The sequence below is a fragment of the Cheilinus undulatus genome, linkage group 21, assembly GCF_018320785.1.
Source record: "Cheilinus undulatus linkage group 21, ASM1832078v1, whole genome shotgun sequence".
NCBI lineage: Eukaryota > Metazoa > Chordata > Actinopteri > Labriformes > Labridae > Cheilinus > Cheilinus undulatus.
The window spans coordinates 17,665,847-17,688,521 of record NC_054885.1 but is presented as its reverse complement, the minus strand read 5'-3'; the positions used below and the strand labels follow the sequence as shown (position 1 = coordinate 17,688,521).

Sequence of the window (22,675 nt, the reverse complement as noted above, 5' to 3'; positions counted from 1 at the left end):
AAATTGAAGTTCCCGTGTCTCACACAGAAAGAAGAGTCATGAATTCTATCAATCGCAGACTGTCAGGACCTGTCAGGTATTTTCATCCCCAGTTCCTCCCCTCAGATGCCCTTTTAGCTCATCAAGCATCAATCAATCAAGAGGGGGGCTAGACATACTTTGAACCATACTGTATAACCTAGAGGCACAGCCCTCCCGATGGGGTTGAGACAGTCTTTCACCCATCCCCCAAAATAAGGCAGCCAAGAAGGAGGGAACATGTTTCCTGCAATATTAATCCCCACTTTCTCATTCTATTTCCACCTTCCTCCTCTATTGGTATAGCCATAAACCCCCCCCAAAATGAAAAAAAACAACAATAAAAAATTAAGTTCAATGAAGGCAAGTAACAGCATTTCTATTTTTATATATTTGACTTTATTTTACATTTTCCCATTGAGATTAAAAAAAATCTCTTTTATAAGGGAGTCCTGGCCAGTATTTTAAAAATATTTAGTACAACAGCAGTCATGTGATTTTCTGCTGAAGCTCTTTAATTTGTATATATCTTTAGGTACTGTTTATCAATCATACTCTGCTACTTTTACCACAGTTTCTTTGTTGATAAGGGTCTTTTGACTTGGAGCATGTTTCTACAGTGATTTGTCTACTTTTACTTAGGTAAGACCATGTCCTCTCATCACAGCTGTCCCTCCTAAACCAGATGTATTATGTATTTGGTCTAGGCTGACCTCAGCAGTAGCAGAACACCGGCGGTCGGTGCGTCCGTCCCGTCGAACCCAGGGCTCCAGAAACCCTCTAAGGGCTCTGGCTGCGAGGGAGGACATCAGGCAGGACTTCATGGGGGAGAGAGCCAACATAGTTTCAGAGGAGAGGATGCAGACTGAGAACAGTGAGTGGCAGTATTTTATGTCCTATATTCCTTCTTGGTCTGCTTTCTTCAGCTTCCTTATTGATTATTTTCCGTTGACACAGAGTCTAAGAACTCAGATTCCCATCCAACCAGGGCTGAGGACCTCATCTCTTCCTCTGAGGCTGCAACTACAAAGTCATATCCTCCCTTCAGCAGCCTGATGCTCATCCACATCAAAGGTCAGAAAAGATTTGGTTTTATTTGGTTTATTGGGTGATGTCTTTCTGGTCAGGTTTTTTATATTAACTGGTGCCTGTGGGGACAGGTAGGCGGCATGTACAGGTACGCCTGGTGGAGCCTTCAGTGCGTTCACTGAACAGTGGAGACTGCTTCCTGCTGGTGACCCCGGAGCATTGCATCCTTTGGAGTGGAGAGTTTGCCAATGAACAGGAGAAAGCCAAGGTACTACAGAGAACATAATCTTGAAGTTTTTAGTTTTCATTTTTTAAGATGATGGCATGAAATGACAGAGTGCCAGGGTATAAGATGCCCTGTGCTTTGAAGTGTGAAATTTGTGAAATTGTTGGAAAATGTGTTATTGTCCCTTATTAGGTATCATTACGAGCTAGAAATGCAAGTTAAATAAGAAGTAACTCCATATGCTTGTTCTGCAGCTGTTGTCAAAAGTATTTTGTTTATTTCTAGGCCTCTGAGCTGGCATCATTCATCCAGAGTCAGAAAGATCTCAGCTGTCAGGCCACAAACATCGTCCACCTGGAGGAGGGACTTAACTGTGACAGCAGCCTAGCTGCAGACTTCTGGAGCCTTCTGGGAGGACGGACACAATACAGAGGTAAGAGGTCCATATGTCAGATTTAAATACTACTGTTTTTAGCTAATAAGCTTTTGTAAAGAAAAAAACATACAAGTGATATTATGGTACTAAACTGTGCCTACTGGACTGCAAGACATTAATTTATGTTTTCATGTCAAACAGATAGACTGTACAGCTTGTCTCTTCTTCCCTCAGGAGCCAGTGCAGAAGAGGAGGATGAGCTCTTTGAGAGAGGCATAGCAGAGGCCAACTGTGTGTACAGACTGGTGGAGAACAGGCTGGTCCCTCATGGACAGGCCTGGGCCTCCATCCCAACCGTGTCCCTGCTGGGCTCTGATGAGGTCTGATGATTCTTCCTCTACTTTATCATTCTGTTTTAGAAAGATACAATGCTTCTTAATGGATCATTTGTGTGCTTCCAGGCCCTGGTGTTTGATTTCGGCAGTGAGCTGTACCTGTGGACCGGGCAGGATGTTTCCCTCAGCAGGATGGACGTTGCTCTCCAGCTGACTCACCAAGTGTGGGTCGGAGCGTATGACTACAGCAACTGTCAAGTCAATCCACTGGATCCCACACAGAGTAACCCCAGCATACCGCTGTGAGTTCACCCTGCAGAGTTAAAGCTTTTAGTCCATACTTCATAAAGAAAAACAGCACATCAGTATCAGGACTCATTACACCAACAGAGGCATACAGAGTGAACATTTTGATCTGACACAATAAAAGCAGGGCCAACATACAGAATTATGCCTACTGTGCACGGAGCAGCACTATACAACTCAACAGAAAGTATTTATTACAGACTATAAAACCAGTGCTAATGCCTTGTAAATCTACATCACACACAGAGGACGCTCAGTATCCAGCTTTGTGTCCACAAGACATGCTGTGAAATCCAAGCACCACCATGAACAGGCTGCAGCTGGCAAGAGACAGCTGTTTGCACTCTCAAACAAGTGGACAAGCATGGCAGATTTTTGCAGCACAGAGTGCAAACATTATTCCACTGAGAGTTAACATGAGTGTCTACAGTGTGCAGAAAAACCATGGATATTAATCCAATGTGAGGCTTTTCTGCAGTTGTTTCAGCCTGGTTACTGGGATTTACTGTCATGCAGGAACAAAAGCACAAGATACACATCTATGTGACATAGTTTGGCTATTCTATTTATCACAGGTTTTTGGTAGGGTTAGGGTTAGAGTCCCAACCTGTGGTTGTAATCAAGGAACTTTGCTGTATTCATATTAATCCACCCAGACCTTATGGGCCTGTGTCCATATCTAGCAGCACCCACAACCTCAATTTTTAGAACACTCCCCAGGATAATTTACATCTCCTGTTCTTGGTAGTATCTATAGCATTGTTTTTACAAGTCTTCCAGGGCTGGCTGCTGAGAAGCCTCCCCACAGCATGATGCTGCCACCACCATGCTTCACAGTGTGGATCATGTGTTTGTGGTGATGTGCAGTGTTTGGTATCTGCCAAACATGGTGTCTTGTCTGAAGGCCAAAAGCACCATTTTGGTCTCATCAGATCAAATAACTTTCATCCTCTTGGTCATGGGTTCTCCCACATGCCCCAGGTAAATTTAATGAGTTTTCTTCAACAGTGGCTTTCTCTTTGCCTCTCTCCCATAAAGCTTTGACTGGTGAAGAACTAGGGCAACAGTCTCCAGTGCCTTATATTTTTTTGTATCCATCCCCTGACTTATACTTTTCAGTAACCTTTTATCTGAGTTGCTTGGAGTGTTCCTTTTGTCTTCATGGTGTAATGGTAGCCAGGGATACTGATTAACCAGTGACTGGATATTCCAGACACAGGTGTATTTATACTATAATCAGTTGAGACACATTCACTGCACTCAGGTAATCCCTATTTCACGGACTACTAGCACCAATTGGCTGGCCCCCTGCTGAACTAGGTCAGTCGCTTTAAAAGGAGTGAATATTTATTCAGCCACTTATTTTAACTTTATTATTTTTGTTTGATTGATATTACTTTGTAGAAATCTGTTTTCACTTTTAAATTAAAGAAGTGTTTTTGTAAAATTTTTGTGTCAAAAAAGTAAGGTTTATATAATTATAGCTACGGGGGCACTGAGGCAATATAGCAATGATTTTCAATGTAGATGAATTCACAGTTACTTTCAGTACACTCTGAAAAATGGGTTCCTTGTTTATATTTGTGAGGTTTGTCCTCTAACCCATAATTGTTTCCCTAGGAGGGGTGAGGGACGTCCCCATTGGGCGCTGTTTGGCTGTGTCTCAGAGCACAATGAGACAGCTCTGTTTCGGGAAAAGTTCCTGGACTGGACATTAAAGAGCGGAGTCAGAGATGAAGCAGCTTTCAGGAACAAAGAGATGAAGGTTTAACTGACTCATTAACGTTTTAAAGTCATTTTGCACCTTAGAAAATACCAACAAGGGAAATAAGACTTATGCACATAATGTCTCCACAGCCAGTGCCATCTATCCCATCATCAGACCTCCTGAGTGCCTGTGACGCCAAAGCCCTGATGTCGGGCGAGTCGCTACAAGAAGACAGCTTGGTACATAACATGTTGGCTGGTGTTGACGTCCAGAGAGGGCATGGAGTCATCACACTGGAGGAAGGACATCAGATGGAGCTGAGAACGGTTGCTGTGGACACCTGGCATGTCCAGGAGTTTGAGGACAGTGAAACTGTCATAGAGAGCACGGGACAGCTTCATGAAGGAGACTCCTATGTCATCCGCTGGACGTACAGCATCAACACTGTTGGTCTGTCACATTTACAGAAGATTCAGCCGTAAAAGTTTCTTTAATGCGGATGTAAAGTGATTTTAATCACTCATGTCCTTCTCTGCTGTAGATAAAATCAACGGCTCTGATGAATGTAAGGAAAAAGAAAACACAGCCTTGTTCCTCTGGAGGGGGCGTCACTCAAGTGTCAGTGGGCGGGACACAGCAGCTTTCCTGTCCATTGGGATGAATAACCAGGAAGAGTCACAGGTACAAGCTTCAAAATATACCCTGAACATGAAACAACAAGAGGCTAGACAGCTTCTCGAAACTGGTAGTATGTCTGTGAACAAATACAGAAAAAATATCAAGAAACCAAGGTGCTGCTCTTTACATAAAAGCAAAAAGCCTTTATAAAACTGGCATGTCCTTAAAGTATGAGTAGTAAGTATGAGTACTTACATTTGGGCACTCACCTTTACCATGTACAAATGTGAGTATGTGATAGTACCATAGCTGTTCTAAATATTATTATAAAAGTTTGTAGATGGTCTTCATCCCTCCTCTTGATCATTTATCAGTGCATAGTTTCATTCTCCTCTACTTTTTCCATCTTAATTTATGGCAAAATAATAACAAACTGCAGACGTGGCTCCAACTTTGACTGTTATCACAAACTGAGTACAGTGTCTGCTATATTTCAAGAGTACCAATATGAGAACTTGGATGTAGTATCAGCACTGATACCCAATACTGGTATCGATATCTGTGCATCTCCAATTAAAATCAATGACTTCGACACATTTCTGTGTCTAGCCTTCTTCAGGAAGTAAGGCTCAGTCTAAATGCAGACATGTTGGGTTCCAAGCAGATTTGTGCTCTGATATCATACCTAGAAATGTGTTTTCATATACTCTTTTCACTGTAATGTTGTCAACATTTTTTAACATCTGTGTTAATTTTAGGATTTCCAAACAACACAAATTAATTAGTTTGAAAACCATTATAGCTTGTTCAGGTAACATCATAGCCTCAATTTACCCATTCTGTTGTGATCACCTAATGTAAAAATAAAACAAAATGGGCCTATTATTGACCCCTGAAGAACTACACATGTTGAAATTTATGTGTGTAAATCTGTGTTTATTTCCAGACAAAATAATTTTGTTGTTTTAATTCCATTATGAATTGTTTGGGTCACATCATAGCCTTAATTTTGTCATTTCTGCTGTGCTCACCTCCAAAAGCTACAGATTTTCCCCAGCCAAAAAAGTAAATCAGTGCCATCAGCAAATAAAATAGGGTTGGCTTGTTTTGATTTCCTGAAAACAACATTTATGTCATGGTAAAAAAATTTTGGGCCTAATACTAACCCCTGAGGAACTCCACAAGTTATCAACAATTATTTGTGCATCTGTGTTTATTTTTTGAGTTCCAAAATATATAAATGTATTCAATTTAATTCTATTATAGTTCATTTAGGTTACATCATGACCTTTATTTCAGCATTTCTATTATAATCGCCTCCAAAAGCTGCTAATTTTCCCCAGAACAAAGTAAATGCGTACCATCAAAAAAAAAATTAAATTTAACTAGTGTTGATCCGACAAAAACAGCATTTATGTAATGTTTACACAATTTTGGGGCTAATATTGACATCTGTGTTTATTTTAGGATTTTTAGGCAACATGTTTTCTAGTTGTAATTCATTTATATTTTGTTCAGATCACATAAAAGCCTTGAATAAGTAATTTCTGTTGTGATCTCCTCTAAAGCTGCTGCAGATTTTCTGAGATCACAGTATATCCATACCATCAATAAATAAAATAAATTCTACTAGTTTTGATTTCCTTCAAATAACATCTATGTCAAGTATGAACAACATTTGGCCGAAGATTGACCCCTGAGATACTCTAAATGTAATCTCCATGCATATACATATGTTCACATGTACTTCCAAATTGTTGTTTTGTAAAGTGCTGTTCACCCAGTTATTTTCTACTCCACTAATACCTTACTTCTCCTTAAATCAAACATTTTAAAAACTTGATGTCTTTTAGTAAATCACAAAGTTTAAAATCGCAAAGGGCAACAGGCTCAACCAAAGCCCTTTTTGTTACAGTGCAGTTATAGAATTATAAACAGGAAAAAAATGTGTGATTTATGATTTAGCCTTTTTGCTTGCTGTGTTATTTCTGAAGGTGGTGGTTCCTCAGGGGAAAGAACCTCCCTGTTTCCTGCAGCTCTTTAAAGGAGGCCTGGTCATTCATAAAGGAAAGCGAGAGGAGTCATCCACAAATGCAGGTACAGTACGGTTATATTTTTTGACTCTATTTGTTCCTTTTTCTAACACCCTGTTAGTAATTATTGTTTTTTTTGTGCTTTTTGTAGCAGAGTGGCGTCTGTTCTGTGTGCGAGGAGAGCTCCCGGAGGAGGGCTCTCTGTTAGAAGTAGACTGCAGCTGTGCAGGTCTGAGGTCCAGGGGCTCTGTGGTGCTGCTAAACAACCAGCAGGGGGAGCTGTTTCTTTGGAATGGCTGTAAAGCTCATGCCAGCACTAAAGAGGTTGGGAAGAGAGCGGTGGAGCGCCTCACTCACATGTAAGCCACATATATTTTAAGGGCTTAAAGAAAAAGTAGAAATAAGTGATGATTCTAACATCAAATTATACTTTTTTACCAGGTGTCCACCAGAGCTGGGTCTGAATGAAAACAGACCAATGAAGGTGTGGGTGGTGGAGGAAGGTTCAGAGCCTGCAGAGTTCTGGATGGGATTGGGGCAGATGGACAGAAAAGCCTATGACTGCATGCTGCAAGGTAGAAAACATGCTTTACTTTGTTGTCTCTGCATCAGAGATGTCTTTTCGATCACACTTTATCTAAAGGCAAGCTTTCTCATGTCAGATCCAGGAAAGTACAGCTTCACACCTCGGCTCTTCCACCTGAGCGCCACCTCGGGGAGATTCAAGGCTGAGGAGCTGCAGAGTCCAACGAGGCTGCCTGGGCTTGTGATGCCGATGCCTTTCACCCAGGAGAGCCTATACGCTGTACCACCGCCAGGTGAGACACCAGATTACTCACAAATCTGATAAAAATCAGCACAATTCATCCTCTATTTTACTCTGAAATTATTTACATAGAAAAAAGGTTGACAAGAATTTGTTTATTTTCTATCACACTACCAAAGCAAACTCTCTATTTGTGCTTTTTTCCTGTTCTCCAGCTTTGTTCCTTCTTGACAACCGTCTGGAGGTCTACCTGTGGCAGAGGGGTCAGCCTGAGCAGACAGAAAGCTCCTCCTCAGCCTGGAGCTGCTGGCACAACGAGAGGAGGTGTGCCATGCAGACAGCGCTGCAGTACTGCAAAGGTAAGAGTTCAAAAGGAATGACTTGGGAATTAAAGGGTTGGTGGTTTGTTGATGATTTTTCTTCTCTGTTATTTTAGAGATGAATCCAAGACGCCCACCGCAGGGCTACCTCATCTTTGAGGGGTCAGAACCTCTCACGTTCACCAATGTGTTCCCCCGCTGGGAGAGCAGCCTGGGAGCCCACATGCAGGTACAAATATGACCCAGCTATAAATCAGCTTTGTAGGAATCAAGGCCAGATTATGTTGTAGCTGAAAATATGGCTGTTTTATTGGAAAACAAGAGTTCAAGATGGGCAACATTATGCTAATAGGACTCAGATCTTGCAGTAAAATGCGCTATATTTTACAAAAGCATATGCTAGCCTGCAGCCATTTTATGTTAAAGATTTTTTTTTACTTGTAGCTTTCAGCATTTTAAAATGCTGCTTTCTGAGTCATGGATTTGTCTGAGGTTATGCCATTTACAATGTCAAAAGCAATAATTTTCTTTCATATTATTTCTTTTGCAATCTTACGTGGATATGAAAAAAAATCCACAAGCCCAAAAAATCCATAGAAAGGTCGGACTTTTCTAACATAAAAGCCTCTCTTATTCATCCTGCCCTCGATTGCCCCTTTGAATGAATTTCAATACAAGAGCTGAAAAGAGAAGAATATTACTCTCCCCAGGATATGGGACTGTGTAGCACTGACCTGTCTAAGCTGGATTTTATTTTGAGATATACGGAGGCATGATTGTATTGCTGATTTCTGTTTTATATAAAGAGAAACTTGATTCATGAATTTTTCCTGAGAAAAGTTTGAAAATCCAAATATATATTCAGTGTTTTATTATTTGCACCCCATGAGGATTCATTGGAGATTTTATCCTGTCTACTTACATATAGCAATTCATTAAAAAACATACTAAAGAAGGAAAGAGACCTGGATTTTGGTGGGAATAAATACCTGATTAACATTTATGGAATATTTTAAACTTTTTTAATTTCCTGCAGTCTGTACCTTGTCTGAGTATTGATAAGAGCAGGCTAATGTATCTAAATAAAGTGATTAGATGTGCGTTGTGTTCCTACTGACGCCAGCGATCGCTCTGTGACAGCAGGAGCTGTAGTCTGCCCACCGCTTACAGATTCTTCACACATTCACTGATACATTCATATTTAAAAAAATAAGATCTAACTGTGATTAATAACAAACATTAGAGATGTGATTTCGATCTATAGCATCTTCAGTTACAATATGGAGTTGTCTGTTTAGTTTGACAGAGAGTCTAAATAGACACTTGTATGCATTTTTGTCTTTCTTTATTTGAAATGTTATGATGCCCTTGTTCAAAAAAGTCATAATTTTTATCTTTAACTCTGCATTAGATTTGGGCTTCCCATAACTGTTAAACTGTATTGTTTTCTTATATAAAGCTTTTAATTCTCTAAAGACCCCATCTCCCTATTCTCATTCATGGCTGTTCATTTTGAAGGAATGTTTCTACCCAGTAAGGGGTGAGGCTTTTCTGCCTTCTTATACCCATTTTTGCCACTTTATACCAATTTTTGTCCCATTTTACCAACATTTTGTGTCTTCTATCCCATTTTTGACACCTTCTAACACCTTTCCACCATTTTTTCCTGCCCATTTGTGCCCCTTTTAATGCATTTTTGCAACGTTTAACCATTTTTTGCCTAATTTAATCAATTTTTGCCTCCTTTAAGTAATTATTTTGCTACTTGCCTTTTTTTGTTTTACTATTTTCCACCACTTCCTAACATCTTTGTGCCACTTTTTTTTAACCAATTTGACCACTTTTTGTCATTTTCTGCCTCTTTTAACCCATAATTATCACTTCAAACCAATATTTGCCATATTTAACGATTTGTATGTTTAAGCCCATGTTTGATATACCTTTTCAATACTTTTTTCGTGCCCATTTTTGCTTCTTTTTGCTACCTTTAACCATTTTTGCCAATATGAATTAATTTTTGACCCTTTAGACTAACATTTTGCCACTTTCAACACATATTCACCCTACTTTTTGTCCCATTTTTGCTGCTTTTTAACCCCATTTACCACTTTTACTGCCCTATTCTGCCACTTTTGATCCATTTTTTCCACTTTTCATTATTATTTAATCAGTTTTTCCCTGAATGTTGTATCAGATTCTTTGCTTTATTTCATGTCGTCCTGACGTTAGTGGATATTATAGCTTAGCTGTGAAGTCTGACATACGTTCCAAATGGTTTAGTTCAGTGTGCCCATCCACAGTGCTAAAATTACCAGAAAGTATTTTGTTTTACATTTTGAAAAAGGTTATATTGTACTACAGCATTAATAAAGAAAAAACAATTATTGTTCATTTTTTATGAAAGTGGTTATTACTCAGGTTAAATATAAAATATGGATTTCACAGCTGGACCAAGATTTAACCTTCATGGGCCCCCCATTTGGCTGGGTCCATAGGCTGGGTCCCAGAAAGCTCTCCCCATGACCACACCTTATGGGCGGCCTTGTGTTAACATACTCAGTTTTTCCCCTCTAGGACTTAATTTATGTGAACTTTTAAGCAAGACACATAGGAGATAAAAACTGTGTAATGAATTAACCATGTATCCAAACTCCAACTGACCATCCTCTTCAAGCAGCTTCATGTAAAAACATGAAAAACATTTTCAGTTTATTGACTGGGATGGATTTGAGCCTTTTGCTTTTAGTAACATCCGTCTCCTTCCCTGGGTGTGTTTGGTTTATTAATCAGGGCGACACCAGGCCAGTGAAGCTGACCTTGGTGCAGGACGCCCTGGCCCAGCTCATGAAGACCCAGTACCCCCTGGAGGACCTGCTGCGAACCCCCTTGCCTGAAGGTGTGGACCCCCAGCACCTGGAGGTCTACCTGTCCGATCAAGACTTCCAGGTAAAGCAGCATGTAGTGACGCCTTTCGACCAGCAGTCTGCAGTGTTCACCATGGTTTACAATGTAGATGCTCTAATATTTATAATTAGATGTCAAGTCCTTACAGAAGGTTCATTCTAACTTTATAATTCGCATTTTATAATTTATTTTTATTGATTTTACAGCTCTGCCTTCATAAATAAATCACTGCAATTATGTTCCAGACTATTTTGGAAATGAAGAGAGATGAATACGCCTCCCTGCCAAGCTGGAAGCAAATTGATCTGAAGAAAAGCAAAGGGCTGCTTTGCTAGACGAGCGGAGGCTGACTGACACTGACTGGGCCTCCGCCTCCACAGAGAAAGGAAAATGGCAGGGGGGTATTAACACCGTGTTGCTGCACAAATGACTCCTCACGATGTCATAAAAAGAGGAAAATAATTCACTTTTATTTATGTCAAATTAGTGTGTGGACTTTTTATCAGATGTGGATTTCTCCGTAGCTATTGTTCAGAGAAAAAAACAACAACAAAAAACACATTTTCCTATGAAACTTAATTTTATCTGTACAAATCAATGAGAGATACAAAGAGAAAGATGTGTGGGAGTGAGGGAAAGACATCAGTAACAAACTGTGGCATAAGGAAGAGAAAAAAAGAGTGCTTGCAAAAAAGATCAGTGCTAATAAACAATGTAAACAAAGAAAAAATAAAAGGCTAACCACTTTCTAAATGTTTCTCCTCGATTAATAGCTTTCATCAAACACCTCTGCATGCTAACAGCTGTAGACCAGTCGAAAGAGTCACAGACTCATCCTGATTGTCTTATAAAAGGCAGTTTTTCATTTTCATATTTTACAGATGTGAGTCTTATGAAGTGTTGCCAGCCCTGTGTGTCCAAAGCTTTGTGCCATGTGTTTATTGTGGCTGTTTAATGCCTTATTAAGACCCCTCTGGGATTCAGTATTAGCTCTGCATGGAGGAGCAGGTACACATGCTTCAATAATAGCCTGAACATCACGCTAATTTTGCTTCACCTCAATCAACACGCTGGTCAAAACTTCATTACAACACAATAGCACATGCAGACACATTGTTTCTCCTTCTTTACAACCTCAATAGTCTGAACAAAAAAAAAAATCTATATTTTTACCAGCGACAGCTATTGAAGTAAATAGTAATGAACTTAAAATCCTTCAATTTACTGATATTTGTGTAATTCTTTTCCTGGTAGCTAAAAAATAGCACTTGGATTTCATAGCTATTATGAGGAGTTTTTAACTGGATAATTGACAGGCTGAAATGCTACTGAAACATCTCTACAAGTTACAGAAGCCCAACATCATCAGTAACAGCACAGATTTTTCTGTATAGTTGCATTTAAACACTGATGCAGTTCAGGTAATACACTGAAAATCCTGCTGCAGAAACTGACTGTGTACACTTTTCATAGCAAGGAGCTACATTTAGTTATACATTTTAAGGAAGTAGAGTGTCATTTTTGTCAAGAGATAACACTTTGTCCAGAGAGGGCGCCAAAATCAACACAAAAAACACATTTCCTCAAGCACTTTAACCTCCTAAGAGCCTGTATGTAAAAAATGAAGACATTTTGGCTTTCAAACAACATCGTAAGAATTTGCTAAAAGATTTTTTAGATAATAGTCTGTCATGTCTGTTGAAGTTGGTTTTTATCTGCTTGAAATGTTGGGAGAATATTGGAAAAATGAATGAAAGGATGTATTTGTGAATTTGCTTGGAAATTCCCAAGGAAATTTTGAGGATATGTTTGTATATTTTGGAGGGTTTCATTGGAGGTTTGTTGCATGGAATTTGCTGAGAAATCGTTTGCATTTTCATGGGAAATTGGGAAATTTGTTTGAATGTTTGGGGTAATTATTTTGGAAAGTTTTATGCATTTTCATTGGAATTTGGGAAAAAGTTTTGTAAATTTTAGGAATTTGATTAGAATTTTTTGTAGGTATTTGCTTGGGAATTTAAAATTGCTTTCATGTAAATTTCAGGGAATTTGGTTGGATGTTTGAGGGGATTTTCTGTGACTATCATAGAATTTTGGGGAGTGCTTTTGTTAATCTATTTACATTTTTGGGGATTTTTTTTGCAAATTTTATAGAAATTTTGAGGCTTTATGATAAAGTTTCACTATACCATTTAGGGAATATCTGAAGAAATTTTTGGGTACCTTTTATGGAGTACTTTTTCATGAATTTTTATATAAATTTTAGGTAATTCCCTTGAAATTTTACGATATTTGTGTAGAATTTCAAAAGGAAAATTTCCAAGAAATTCAGACCTTTAGGTCCTCTCTGTCCATCATCGAAATAACCAGAAAAATGACCTCTCTCAATGACTGACAATATCTCTTACTGACTGAAGACCCCAAGCAACTGACAAACTGGCCGACAAAACAGATGCTCTAAAACCGATTTTCTGCAGAAACAGGACCTTCGGGAGATTTATGGGCATTATATTGGTTATAAAAACCTACTTCCTGTTCAAAAACAAGGCTGAACCTTTAAACATATCAGGTCCTGCTGATCACAAATAAGTGGGAGAAATAGAAAATGGATTCCAAACAAAAGCTCATATCTCAGGAGCTGTTAAGAGCCACATTTAAAAAAAAACAAAAACAAAAAACATTCCTTTCTAAGAGTGGCATACAGACATCATCCAAAGACTACACAAAATAATGAATAAAATGCTGATCATTTCAACATTGACTGGTGCAGTATGAGTACTAATTGATGAGAGCAATCCAATGTTATTTCCCGCTCTCCGGAGTGGCACTGCCCCATTTGGGAAAAAAAAAAACCCTTTGACTGAATGGTGGTAGAGTAACAAACTGCGGTAGCAACACAGACACTGCTGTGTTGTATTTTGTACTTCAAACAATTTAAGAACTTTAACTTACAGCAAGTTTTTTTAATCCTCAAATGAAGGAGTGTCGAAGAAGAGCTTTGTGGCTCTGAGCTGAACTAGAGAAATACAGCAGTCAAAAGTACTCCTGGTGTTGTGTTCCTACTGACTTAAAGCAAGCTGTCACACTGCAGTCTACCTGCCTGTTAACCCACTGTTCATATGTGAGGTAATGAATCAACAATGTCTTTAAAGTTTCGATCCAACTCATTTCACATGGTTGAAACACACACATAAAGTATTTGATGTTCTTTTGTGACATCTGGGTATAAATATGAAGTTGTCTGTTCGGAAAAATCTGAAATGATACTCATACACCTGTAACTTTATTTTCTAATTTTATGATGCTGAGTTCAGAGAAGTCATTTTATTTTAACATTTCAACTAACCAGCTACAGAACGCAGGCTTCAAATAAGTATTTAACTTTTTTGTCATTTAAGCTTTTAAATCTCTTAAGACCCCATTTTTCTCATTTACTGCCATTCATTCTGATGGAGTTGTTTCACTCAGAAAGAGGTGGGGCTGGCGTTGTTTGGCAAAGAACCTGGATGGATTGTCAATACCAAGAGGTGAGTTAGCGGTTTGGCATGTCAGGTTGCCTGAAATACGGTCTAATGTGAACAGAAGCATAAGAGATTTAAATATTTTTTTCCAAGACATAAATCTGAAAATTCGCCACTTGTGATTTTTGAAGCTTTTTCACATCTTACTAAAGGTGACTCAATTTGTTGGTTAGAAGACCGTTTTTACAGATGAGGTAAGAGATAAAATTAGAAGCTTAGGGGTTTTGAAGTCAGGTGACTATATTGTTGTTCCTTTATAGCCTAGCATAGCATCTTTACTTTGGGAGTTTTGAAACGGATTTTAAAACCCAGTTAAACCCATAGGCTTTTAGTTGATGGAACCAGCAAGGAAGTCTGGGCTTTTATGCTAGCTTATCAAAGTGGACCATGTGAGGTTCATCCATCTCCTTTTAAAACACTTTAACAGCCCTTTAAGTCATTATTGTTTTGACATCAACTTTTTTGCTCAGTAGCCATTAAGGTTGACTTTGAACTAGATGTGCAACCCTTCCTTCCTTAAGTATTTTTGCCCATCCAACCAGAAGGAAACACAAAAATAGACCAAAAAAATCTGTTGGCCATGAATCTAGCACTTGGCATTTAAAAAAAATGCCCCCTTTATGCACAGAGCAGCCTTAATGTGGTAAGAGTCTACCACTGTAAAAATGTTCACAAACATTGGTGCTAACAGCCAATTCCAGTTAGAATGGAGCCAAGGATGTGTCTGATAGATTCAATCTGCCAAAGTGTCTAGTGGTAGAGACTGCACTACCTACCATGGCTAAAATCCACCTGCATTTGGCTGGTGGTAGCCCTGGTAGTCACATTTAGCAGATTTAAATCAAATCCAATTATTTTCTGTGGCTAAAAGTTAAAAGCTTGTGTGATTTCTTTATGGACCACACTATAAGTAAACTTTTTTGAGAATTGGAGTAATATAATTGCACTTTTATTGCTAGATTTGCCTTTGAACAGCTTTCATATGACCTGAGTTTACTTGAATAAATCTGTGGTACTCACAGTGACAATGCTGACATGCTGAAGTTTGGTAGGAGCATTCAATCACATGCTAATAGTCCTAAACTGAAAGCTTAGGCTGACAAATGTCCAAAGGGAAACAAAAGAACTGAACTTACCAAACTTGACAAGTGCTACAGAAAAAATGATTGCTGCAGTGTTTCTGATTTTGCTTGGTTCATGACCAACTGTGACTCTGCTTGTGATAAAGTGAATTGACCTGGTCAATACTGAGATGTTTCAGTATGGTCGATTTTAACTTACAAGCTCAAGTTCCGTGATACCAGTCTCAATTAAACATGATAACATGCAGAAATGGCACAAGAGGGCCTAACCCAACTGGAAAAGTGTTTAATCTTCTGCTGATGTGGCTAAAACAAACGCTATCTGTGTCTAAAAACTCCCAGTTGGGTGATTTCTAACTAAAAGTAACTGTGGGATGTTTTTGAACATCCACAAGTCATGCTGATAACAGATTGTAATTACGTCAGGTTGGTCTTCTATTAGTCCGCTGAGTTGGAGCCCCTTTGGTTCACTGGCTAACTGGGTGTTATTTTCCTCAGAATGGATTAGCTGACTAAGCCTCCATGTGACGGCGAGATTGGATTTAGGCCCACCGCTGGGCGATGGCGCACTCTGGAAGAAATTTTTAAAAGCCTTTCACTTGGAGGCAGCTTACACCTGCAACAAACCCACTTTTTAAAGATCTGTTTGGTTACATACAAAGAAAACCACCTGTTTTTGAATGTTTGACTTTACAGATATGTGACTGCGAAAGTCAGGAGCAGTTTTTTGTGATAAAAATAAAAATCCAGGACCGTTTCTTTTTATAAGATGTCCTTGCATCCCTCAGCACAGCCTACTTTCTTGATTTTTCAACACCATCTTGCAGGATATGTGCCTTTTAACTAGCAGAGTTCAGGATTTGTGAATGGAGGCATCTCAAGGATACATGTGGAGACATTTTTCAGGCCCTGCTGCAGCGTTTTTTTTTTTTGGTCTATGTTATTATCTGTGTTTGCTCTAGATGGCCTGCTCTTTCTGTGCGTCTGCTCCAGGTATGCTTCGTTCAGGTTCAGAGGCCAGCGCTGCCTCACGCAAAACCACCATGTGATCCTCGGCCGCATGGAGTGACTGGTCGATCCAGTCCATACTGCCGGACATGTGACAGGCGTTTCGGGTGACCAGCACCAGGTGGCTGACTGAAAGGAGGAGAGCAGTGGCTCTGTGGAGGAAGAAAATAGATTTATTTACACAGGCTTCTGCTAGATGAAAAACTCTTTTTTGAATAGAAAGCTTTTTAAAAATAAGCAAACACTGAGTGGAATTGGTCTTTAAAAACAGTTCAATCTCAGTTCGATTCATGGTGGACAAAAACAGTTTTGATTTATAACTTTTTCTTGAAAGCATCAATTTGCTGCATAACTGTTTTGTTATATTATAATCAATGGTATTACATTATGGATAATTCCTTCTCCTCCAGCTCTTACATACACCTAATCAATCACATTTTTACTCAGTGCATTAAGCAATCAAAGCCAAACAGAGAAATAGCTTTTAAAATGAAGGAGCAATAAATGTGATTACCTGGCGTCAAGGAGGATTGGATCCAGAGGAGGGTACATGGATCTGACCACGTCGTCCACTCTGAAAGAAAACAATGAGGGATGAAGGAGGAACATTAGTTGGAGTCAGTAATGTGGTAATGCTAAGTTTTTTTGGGGGGTGCGTTACCTCGGGCTGATGCGTTTAGCCACAGTGATGATGTCACTCAGGCTGGCGGGTGCTTTGACTTTTGCCCCTGAGCCCATTGTCATAGCAACAAGCTTTTCAGTCAATGTGTGGCATATCTGTGCATAGAAAAAGTATGTTAGAAAAAGTTATCAAGTGAAAGTATGGTCTAAAAATGGTGCAGCTGAGTTACCTTTAAGATAGAAATGCAGTGAGAGACCAATCCACTGTTGAAGGAAAAGAAAATACCAGCATGAGTTTTTATCAATCATTTAGAGTAACTTCAATGTTGAGGAATCTTCTATCAGGTAAAAAAGAAGCTAGTAACACATACGAGGCATCCTCTATCCAGTCCTCGTTCTCCAAGATGGCCTCGATGTGGGGGTTTGTGATGACCACATCATCCAGCTCCAGTTCTGATGGCTCGCTCTGGGTCTCCATCGCTCCGATCAGATCCACTGTGGGCCTTAACAACAGATCCATATGTTTTATTGACCAGAACTCCTAAGGCATGTCAAGTAGCAATTTTTACTTTGCCTTATGGTAAGGTGCTTATTACATTTACAGTAGGTGTTTGGAGGGAATGGATTAAAGTTTCAATATTGATGGCTTACTGTGTGACCTCTGCCTTGCTCTAAGCTAGGGAAGACATCTTTGGAAAAACAGCACCATTCTGCTCATGATCAGAGGGATTTTATTTGCCTACAGAAAAACTCTAAAAACACTTTTTTGGGTGCACTTTTCAGTTTCTTGAGTCTTTTTTGTTGTGCACCTTAAGAGGTAAAGCTGTTTGAGTGTGCTCCTCTTTGTCTCCAGGATTATTCTCTGCCATCGACTGCAGGTTCTGTTGCACAAACAAGAAATTCAAAACCCGCTAGACAGACAGTTTCACATCATACGGGCAAAAGTATTTGGCCACACCTGTTAATCATTGAATTCAGATGTTTCAATCACACCCATTGCCACAGGTGTTTCAAATCAAGCACTTAGCCATGCAGTCTCCATTTACAAATATTTGGTTGTTCTAAAGAGCTCAGAGACTTCAAGCGTGGTACTGTGATGAATGTCACCTTTGCAAAAAGACGGTTTGGATGAACTATAATGAGGATTGAGAGCCAGGCCTTGTCGTCCAACATAAGGTCCTTACCTCATAAATGCTCTACAAAATGAATGGGCACAAATTCTGACAGGAACACTTAAAAATCTTGTGGAAAGCCTACCAAGAACAGAGGAGGCTGTTAAAGCTGCAAAAAGGGGGCCAACTACATGTCTTTGAGTACAATGTCATTACAGTCCCTGCTTGTGTAATGGTCAGGTGGCTGAATACTCAGTCCATAAAGTGTATTTCATACCCATCTGGGGAACACCCCTCACATGGTGTTGGATAGGGCAGAACTTTGAAAAATCTGAGGGTGATAACACAACTTTCTGTCTATGTCATTTCTTACAGGCCAATCAGAGCGACAAAACACAATGTAGTGGGTGCTCACCACCCCATAAAATAAAATGTTCTTGACTGTTCACTATCAGTGGAGCCAGTAAGTGAATACAACTCTTGCTGGAGCTGGTCGTAAGAAGAGCAAAAAAAAAAAAAATCTCTTCCATCAAGAAGAAATGTCCATTTCTGGGTGTGCGGAGTGCCTGGCTGTCTGGGGCGCAGCCCATGTGTGTGGGTGGCCCCTGGTTCGAGTCCGGCCTGTGGCCCTTTGCCCCATGTCTCTCCTCGCTCTCGTCCCATTTCCCACTCTGTCCACCGTCCTCCTCTGTCAAATAAAGGCACTAAAAAGCCCAAAAATAAATCTTTAAAAAAAAAGAAGAAATGTCCATTTCTGATAAAATTCTAGCTGCATCAACACAATTTTTTTTTTTATAGTTGCAGTACAACCAAACCATGCCACGCAACCCCCTGAACAAGCATTTCAGCTTACATCTTTATAAGATAGATCCATCTGATGACAGCTCTGAATCTGGCCAATCAATCTTATTTCTGAGGTAAAAAATCATCCATGACAAAATGGGGTTTACTGTTAAGTAAATATACCTTATAGAGGATGGCGTCACATTGAACAGAGTCATCAAATCAAAATGAAATGAGCTGTAGAGCTGTGGGAAACTACCTTCACTTGTCATTTTTTGCTATTGTTTTGATTGAGAGCACCGTAGTGGCAGAAATTACATATTATGTGTTGAAGCTGATTTATGACCTGCTTTTGTTGAGACTTTCTACTTTCCAGTTTTAACAAATCATTTTTTTAGATGAATATAATCAAACTAATCAAAGTATAAACTGCATCATTAGGGCAAAGGCAGAAAACAGCAGACATCTTAATAGCTGAGATGAATTAAGTCCACTTGAGATTGAAAAGCACATTAACAGAGGGCCATAGTGGTTTAAGGATTAAGATGGAAACCATGAAGCATGACATCCCTGATTTGAGGGGCCTTGTTGAAAGCCTTACTCCGCCTCTTTTGCTCAAAGATAGTCAAAGAAAAACAAAAATACTCCCAAATAGTTTCAAAATGCATAATTAGGAGGAACATTGTATGGTAACCAATTCTAAAAGTGTCACACGGGGAAGAGGAACCTGTCACATAGGTGTAAAGTAAAATAAGACCATTTAAAGTGATTTTGTAGGACTTTCAAATACTACAAAAAGATTCTATTTTCGAAGACATATTGATCCATGCTCCAAAGTTTTATCAGTTCACTGACTTGGAGTCGAAGTGGTGCAGCAGGTCGTGAGGGTGGCAGTAGCGGTGTCTGCACACCACCACCAGGGCAACGAAGGAGGCCAGGAAAATGGTGGCCAACACCCCAATGGCCACGATCACCACCGTCTCCATGGCGACTCCCACGGCGGCTGCAGGCAGCAACTCGTTTGGAGAGACAGTCCAATCAGGGTGGGCTGATTGTCCAGGCTAGATTATGGATCAGTGCTCATCTGTTGAGGAGAAAATAATTGAAGGTTTCAGCCTGATTGTGAGACATCAAAGCCAAGAATAGGAGCATTATCGTTGCACTTGAGGATCACTCTGCATGAAATTTCCATTTTTGTCAGACTACAATACCCCTCTTAACTTTGAAGAGTGGACACAATCAGCAGTTTTGTCTGTTTCTAAGAGTGGCACACCTACGACAGACATAAAAACTGACCTTTATCTGAGTTCATAAAAAGCTGAAGTGTATTTGCCCTTTGTTTTCGCTACTCAAAACAAAATGACATCAGAGTTTGCTATAAAAAGGTATTATTTGCCAAGTCTGGGACACCACAACTGACACTGATCACTTGATTTATTCTATTTGAGTTTAACAAGCAACTAGAAAGTCAACAAATTCAAACACTGAGTGAAAGAAATCCTACTTGTTCTCAAACACACATCTAAACCAGCAAGACAAAACTCCCATGACCTTACATTCCTACCTTTAGGTGTTTTCAGTTCAAGCTGCAGTATTTTTGGATTATCTGATGTTTAATTCAGTCCCCATTTTCCCACATTTAGCTTCCTTCTGAAAGACTTAAGTATACCTGCCCTTCAGCCCGGTGTGGTCACTCATTAACCCGTCCAGCCCCTCCTGGTCGCTGGTGTTTATGTGTGTAATCACCACTAAGGAAGGCTGTCATTGGCTCTCTAGGTACAATAAGATTGATTTTTATAAAGCAGAGATACAGTTTTGTACACAATAACAAGTGCAAATTACCTCAGAAGCAGCTGAACTTTCAACATTACAACATTGTATAAACCTGCATTTTTGCCTGGATGATTGTGTGAGATTCTGCCGTGGAATGCTGTAATTCTTTAATCTGATTAATTTGTGTTACACTCTTGCCGTATCATACGGGGCTTTCTCCTGTCTCCCTCTCTCTGCCCTGCCCCAAAGCTTCTCTGACTCCTTTTCTTTTCACAGGCTGGAGGATCTAGACAGCCTGAAAGCCCTGCAGCTGTTACCAAACAAACATAAAAATAAAAACAGACATTTTAGTGATGGAAAAAATCCCTTTGAAAATATTTCCACATTCTTGAAGGCCACTAGGACTGACTAAAACACTTTCCATTAAAGCCAGTTTTACCCATTTGGTTTTACAGCACCAATTTTACCCAACTGTTTGCATATTCTGTCATAAAAATTGTTAGTTATTTTCACTACTGAGGCAACCTTGAATACTTCATATTTGTTAAATTTTATTGGAATTTGAGGATGACAGTAACTTATGTGATAACAAAACCCATTAATTTGGAGTAATTAAGTGCCTGAACTTAAAGCTCCTGTGAGGGTCTTTTGGTATGCATTGATTTTAGCACCCCCTGTGGGCAAAACAGTACATCCTGTATCTTTGCTAATATTGTCCTGTCTATAAGTAGGTAGTACTAACGACTGATCCTGATCACAATATCAACCAGAACTATTTGAATTATGATAGTTTTTTTCATCCTTTTGCACCCTTAGTTTTAACATAAGTTGCAACTTACAACATTCAATTCAAAGTTTTTTGTGACACCTACCCCCTGGCAGCAAGTTCAGACTTTAAAAAATACACATAGTCCATATAAGCAGTCAGTCCTTATGCGTATGGTCTTATTTGCTATGTCAGACTGTAGAAAGGCAACAACATTAGTCGAGTTTCATAACCAGATAAAAACTCCTTACAGGAGCTTTAAGCACTGTATTACACTACAACTTTGACGTATTCTACATTTTTAAGCGTAGTAGGCTCTATCTAAAGAAACATATTGTTATCTTTGCAATATTGAGAAAGCCTTTTCTTCTTAAAGCACCACTTCCACTATGGGGGGTCTCTCAAACACAAAGGCTCGTCAAAGTAGGTCTGGGTCGAAGTGGTGCATTAGAGACACCCAGTTCTATCTGAATATTCACGCAATTTTCCATTGAGGCCACCAGTTTTACCTACTATTTAATCTTTATTCAAAGGCTATTAGGGCCTACATGAAACAACAGAAGCAAGCACTTTCAGTCGCGCACACACAAAGAAAAAGTATTCCTGTTTCGCAATATCAAACTAAAACACACTATCGATACCTCAAAATCACCTTCGTAGAAGTTTCACATTTCTCTGAAGTCTACAGAATATTTCTGTTAGAAAGTCCTCCATCTTGCGCTTGGCCGCAGCGAGACACACAACATATATTCTCAGTGACTTACCGAAACATTTTGTCCATTAAGTTGGTTTCCCTTTAGGACTCTAAAAACTTTTCTCCCCTGCACCAGGCGCGTGGAGACGGCACCGACATCTCCAAATCTTGACAGTGAGCGCGCACCAAGGCAGCCAACGATCTTACGTGAACGAGCTGCCGGTGGGTGATTGATGAAGAAACTTTACTGCGCGCGCGCGCGCGCGCGCCCCCGCAGCCATCATTAGCGAGTAGGTAGACTGGGGCGCGCGCCTCTCTGGTTTGTGTGTATGTGGGTATGTGCATGCTCGCATGCTGAAATACTTCAGTCGTGTTATAACCACATTCAAGTCAGTACAGTCGACGCTAGGTGGCGTAAACGGACCGCTAAACTGTTCTTATGTCACACGAGGAAAGGTAAAGTCAAAATATTGTAACATTTCATGGTTTCAGTTCGGTCAAATTTCTTATTTTGACGGTTAAATCAGCAAACTAATGCTAATGCTAAACGCTGCTGCTACCCCAAGGCTGCAGGCCATCTATCTCAAGTCTGTAAAATACTTTTGAATTTGGTGACGAAGTGAAGAATTAATGTGTAGTTCAGATTTAATTTACGGAGTTTTAGTCATTTATTTCT

The 22,675-nt window shown here is 39.6% G+C and overlaps 2 protein-coding genes across 9 annotated transcripts in view; one reads left to right on the top strand and one right to left on the bottom strand.

Annotated features, from left to right (window-relative positions):
- svilc (supervillin c) overlaps positions 1 to 11,396 on the top strand; it is a 37,125-nt gene extending 25,729 nt beyond the window's left edge. For all 7 annotated transcript variants that reach the window (XM_041817308.1, XM_041817307.1, XM_041817306.1 and 4 more), the window contains 17 exons: positions 726 to 892; positions 976 to 1,092; positions 1,179 to 1,315; positions 1,559 to 1,706; positions 1,884 to 2,029; positions 2,111 to 2,286; positions 3,911 to 4,055; positions 4,148 to 4,448; positions 4,540 to 4,679; positions 6,611 to 6,713; positions 6,801 to 7,008; positions 7,091 to 7,224; positions 7,312 to 7,467; positions 7,631 to 7,774; positions 7,852 to 7,964; positions 10,526 to 10,681; positions 10,885 to 11,396. In XM_041817308.1, coding sequence (XP_041673242.1) covers positions 726 to 892; positions 976 to 1,092; positions 1,179 to 1,315; positions 1,559 to 1,706; positions 1,884 to 2,029; positions 2,111 to 2,286; positions 3,911 to 4,055; positions 4,148 to 4,448; positions 4,540 to 4,679; positions 6,611 to 6,713; positions 6,801 to 7,008; positions 7,091 to 7,224; positions 7,312 to 7,467; positions 7,631 to 7,774; positions 7,852 to 7,964; positions 10,526 to 10,681; positions 10,885 to 10,974 — 2,581 coding nt within the window. In that variant the 3' untranslated portion in view covers positions 10,975 to 11,396. The remainder of the gene's footprint in view (positions 1 to 725; positions 893 to 975; positions 1,093 to 1,178; positions 1,316 to 1,558; positions 1,707 to 1,883; positions 2,030 to 2,110; positions 2,287 to 3,910; positions 4,056 to 4,147; positions 4,449 to 4,539; positions 4,680 to 6,610; positions 6,714 to 6,800; positions 7,009 to 7,090; positions 7,225 to 7,311; positions 7,468 to 7,630; positions 7,775 to 7,851; positions 7,965 to 10,525; positions 10,682 to 10,884) is intronic.
- Positions 11,397 to 11,541: 145 nt separating this feature from the next.
- On the bottom strand, positions 11,542 to 22,167 carry tmem98 (transmembrane protein 98). Of its 2 annotated transcripts, none has more exons than XM_041817309.1 (7): positions 22,070 to 22,167; positions 19,622 to 19,850; positions 17,243 to 17,374; positions 17,102 to 17,135; positions 16,912 to 17,027; positions 16,765 to 16,824; positions 11,542 to 16,402 (listed from the first exon to the last, which is right to left on the bottom strand). In XM_041817309.1, exons 2-7 carry the CDS (start codon positions 19,750 to 19,752, stop codon positions 16,201 to 16,203), a joined length of 675 nt encoding a protein of 224 aa, XP_041673243.1. In that variant the 5' UTR covers positions 19,753 to 19,850; positions 22,070 to 22,167; the 3' UTR covers positions 11,542 to 16,200. The 2 variants fall into 2 exon arrangements, with proteins under 2 accessions (XP_041673243.1, XP_041673244.1); XM_041817310.1 differs by lacking the exon at positions 22,070 to 22,167 and adding an exon at positions 20,331 to 20,425.
- Positions 22,168 to 22,675: the final 508 nt, after the last annotated feature.

Excerpts from the sequence above, each read along its gene's own strand:
- tmem98 (XM_041817309.1), bottom strand. The coding sequence starts at position 19,752 with ATGGAGACGGTGGTGATCGTGGCCATTGGGGTGTTGGCCACCATTTTC. Across the intron at positions 17,028-17,101 it reads ACTGCATTTCTATCTTAAAG|ATATGCCACACATTGACTGA; the intron begins GTAACTCAGCTG and ends TTCTATGCACAG. Across the intron at positions 16,403-16,764 it reads CCAATCCTCCTTGACGCCAG|AGCCACTGCTCTCCTCCTTT; the intron begins GTAATCACATTT and ends CTTCCTCCACAG.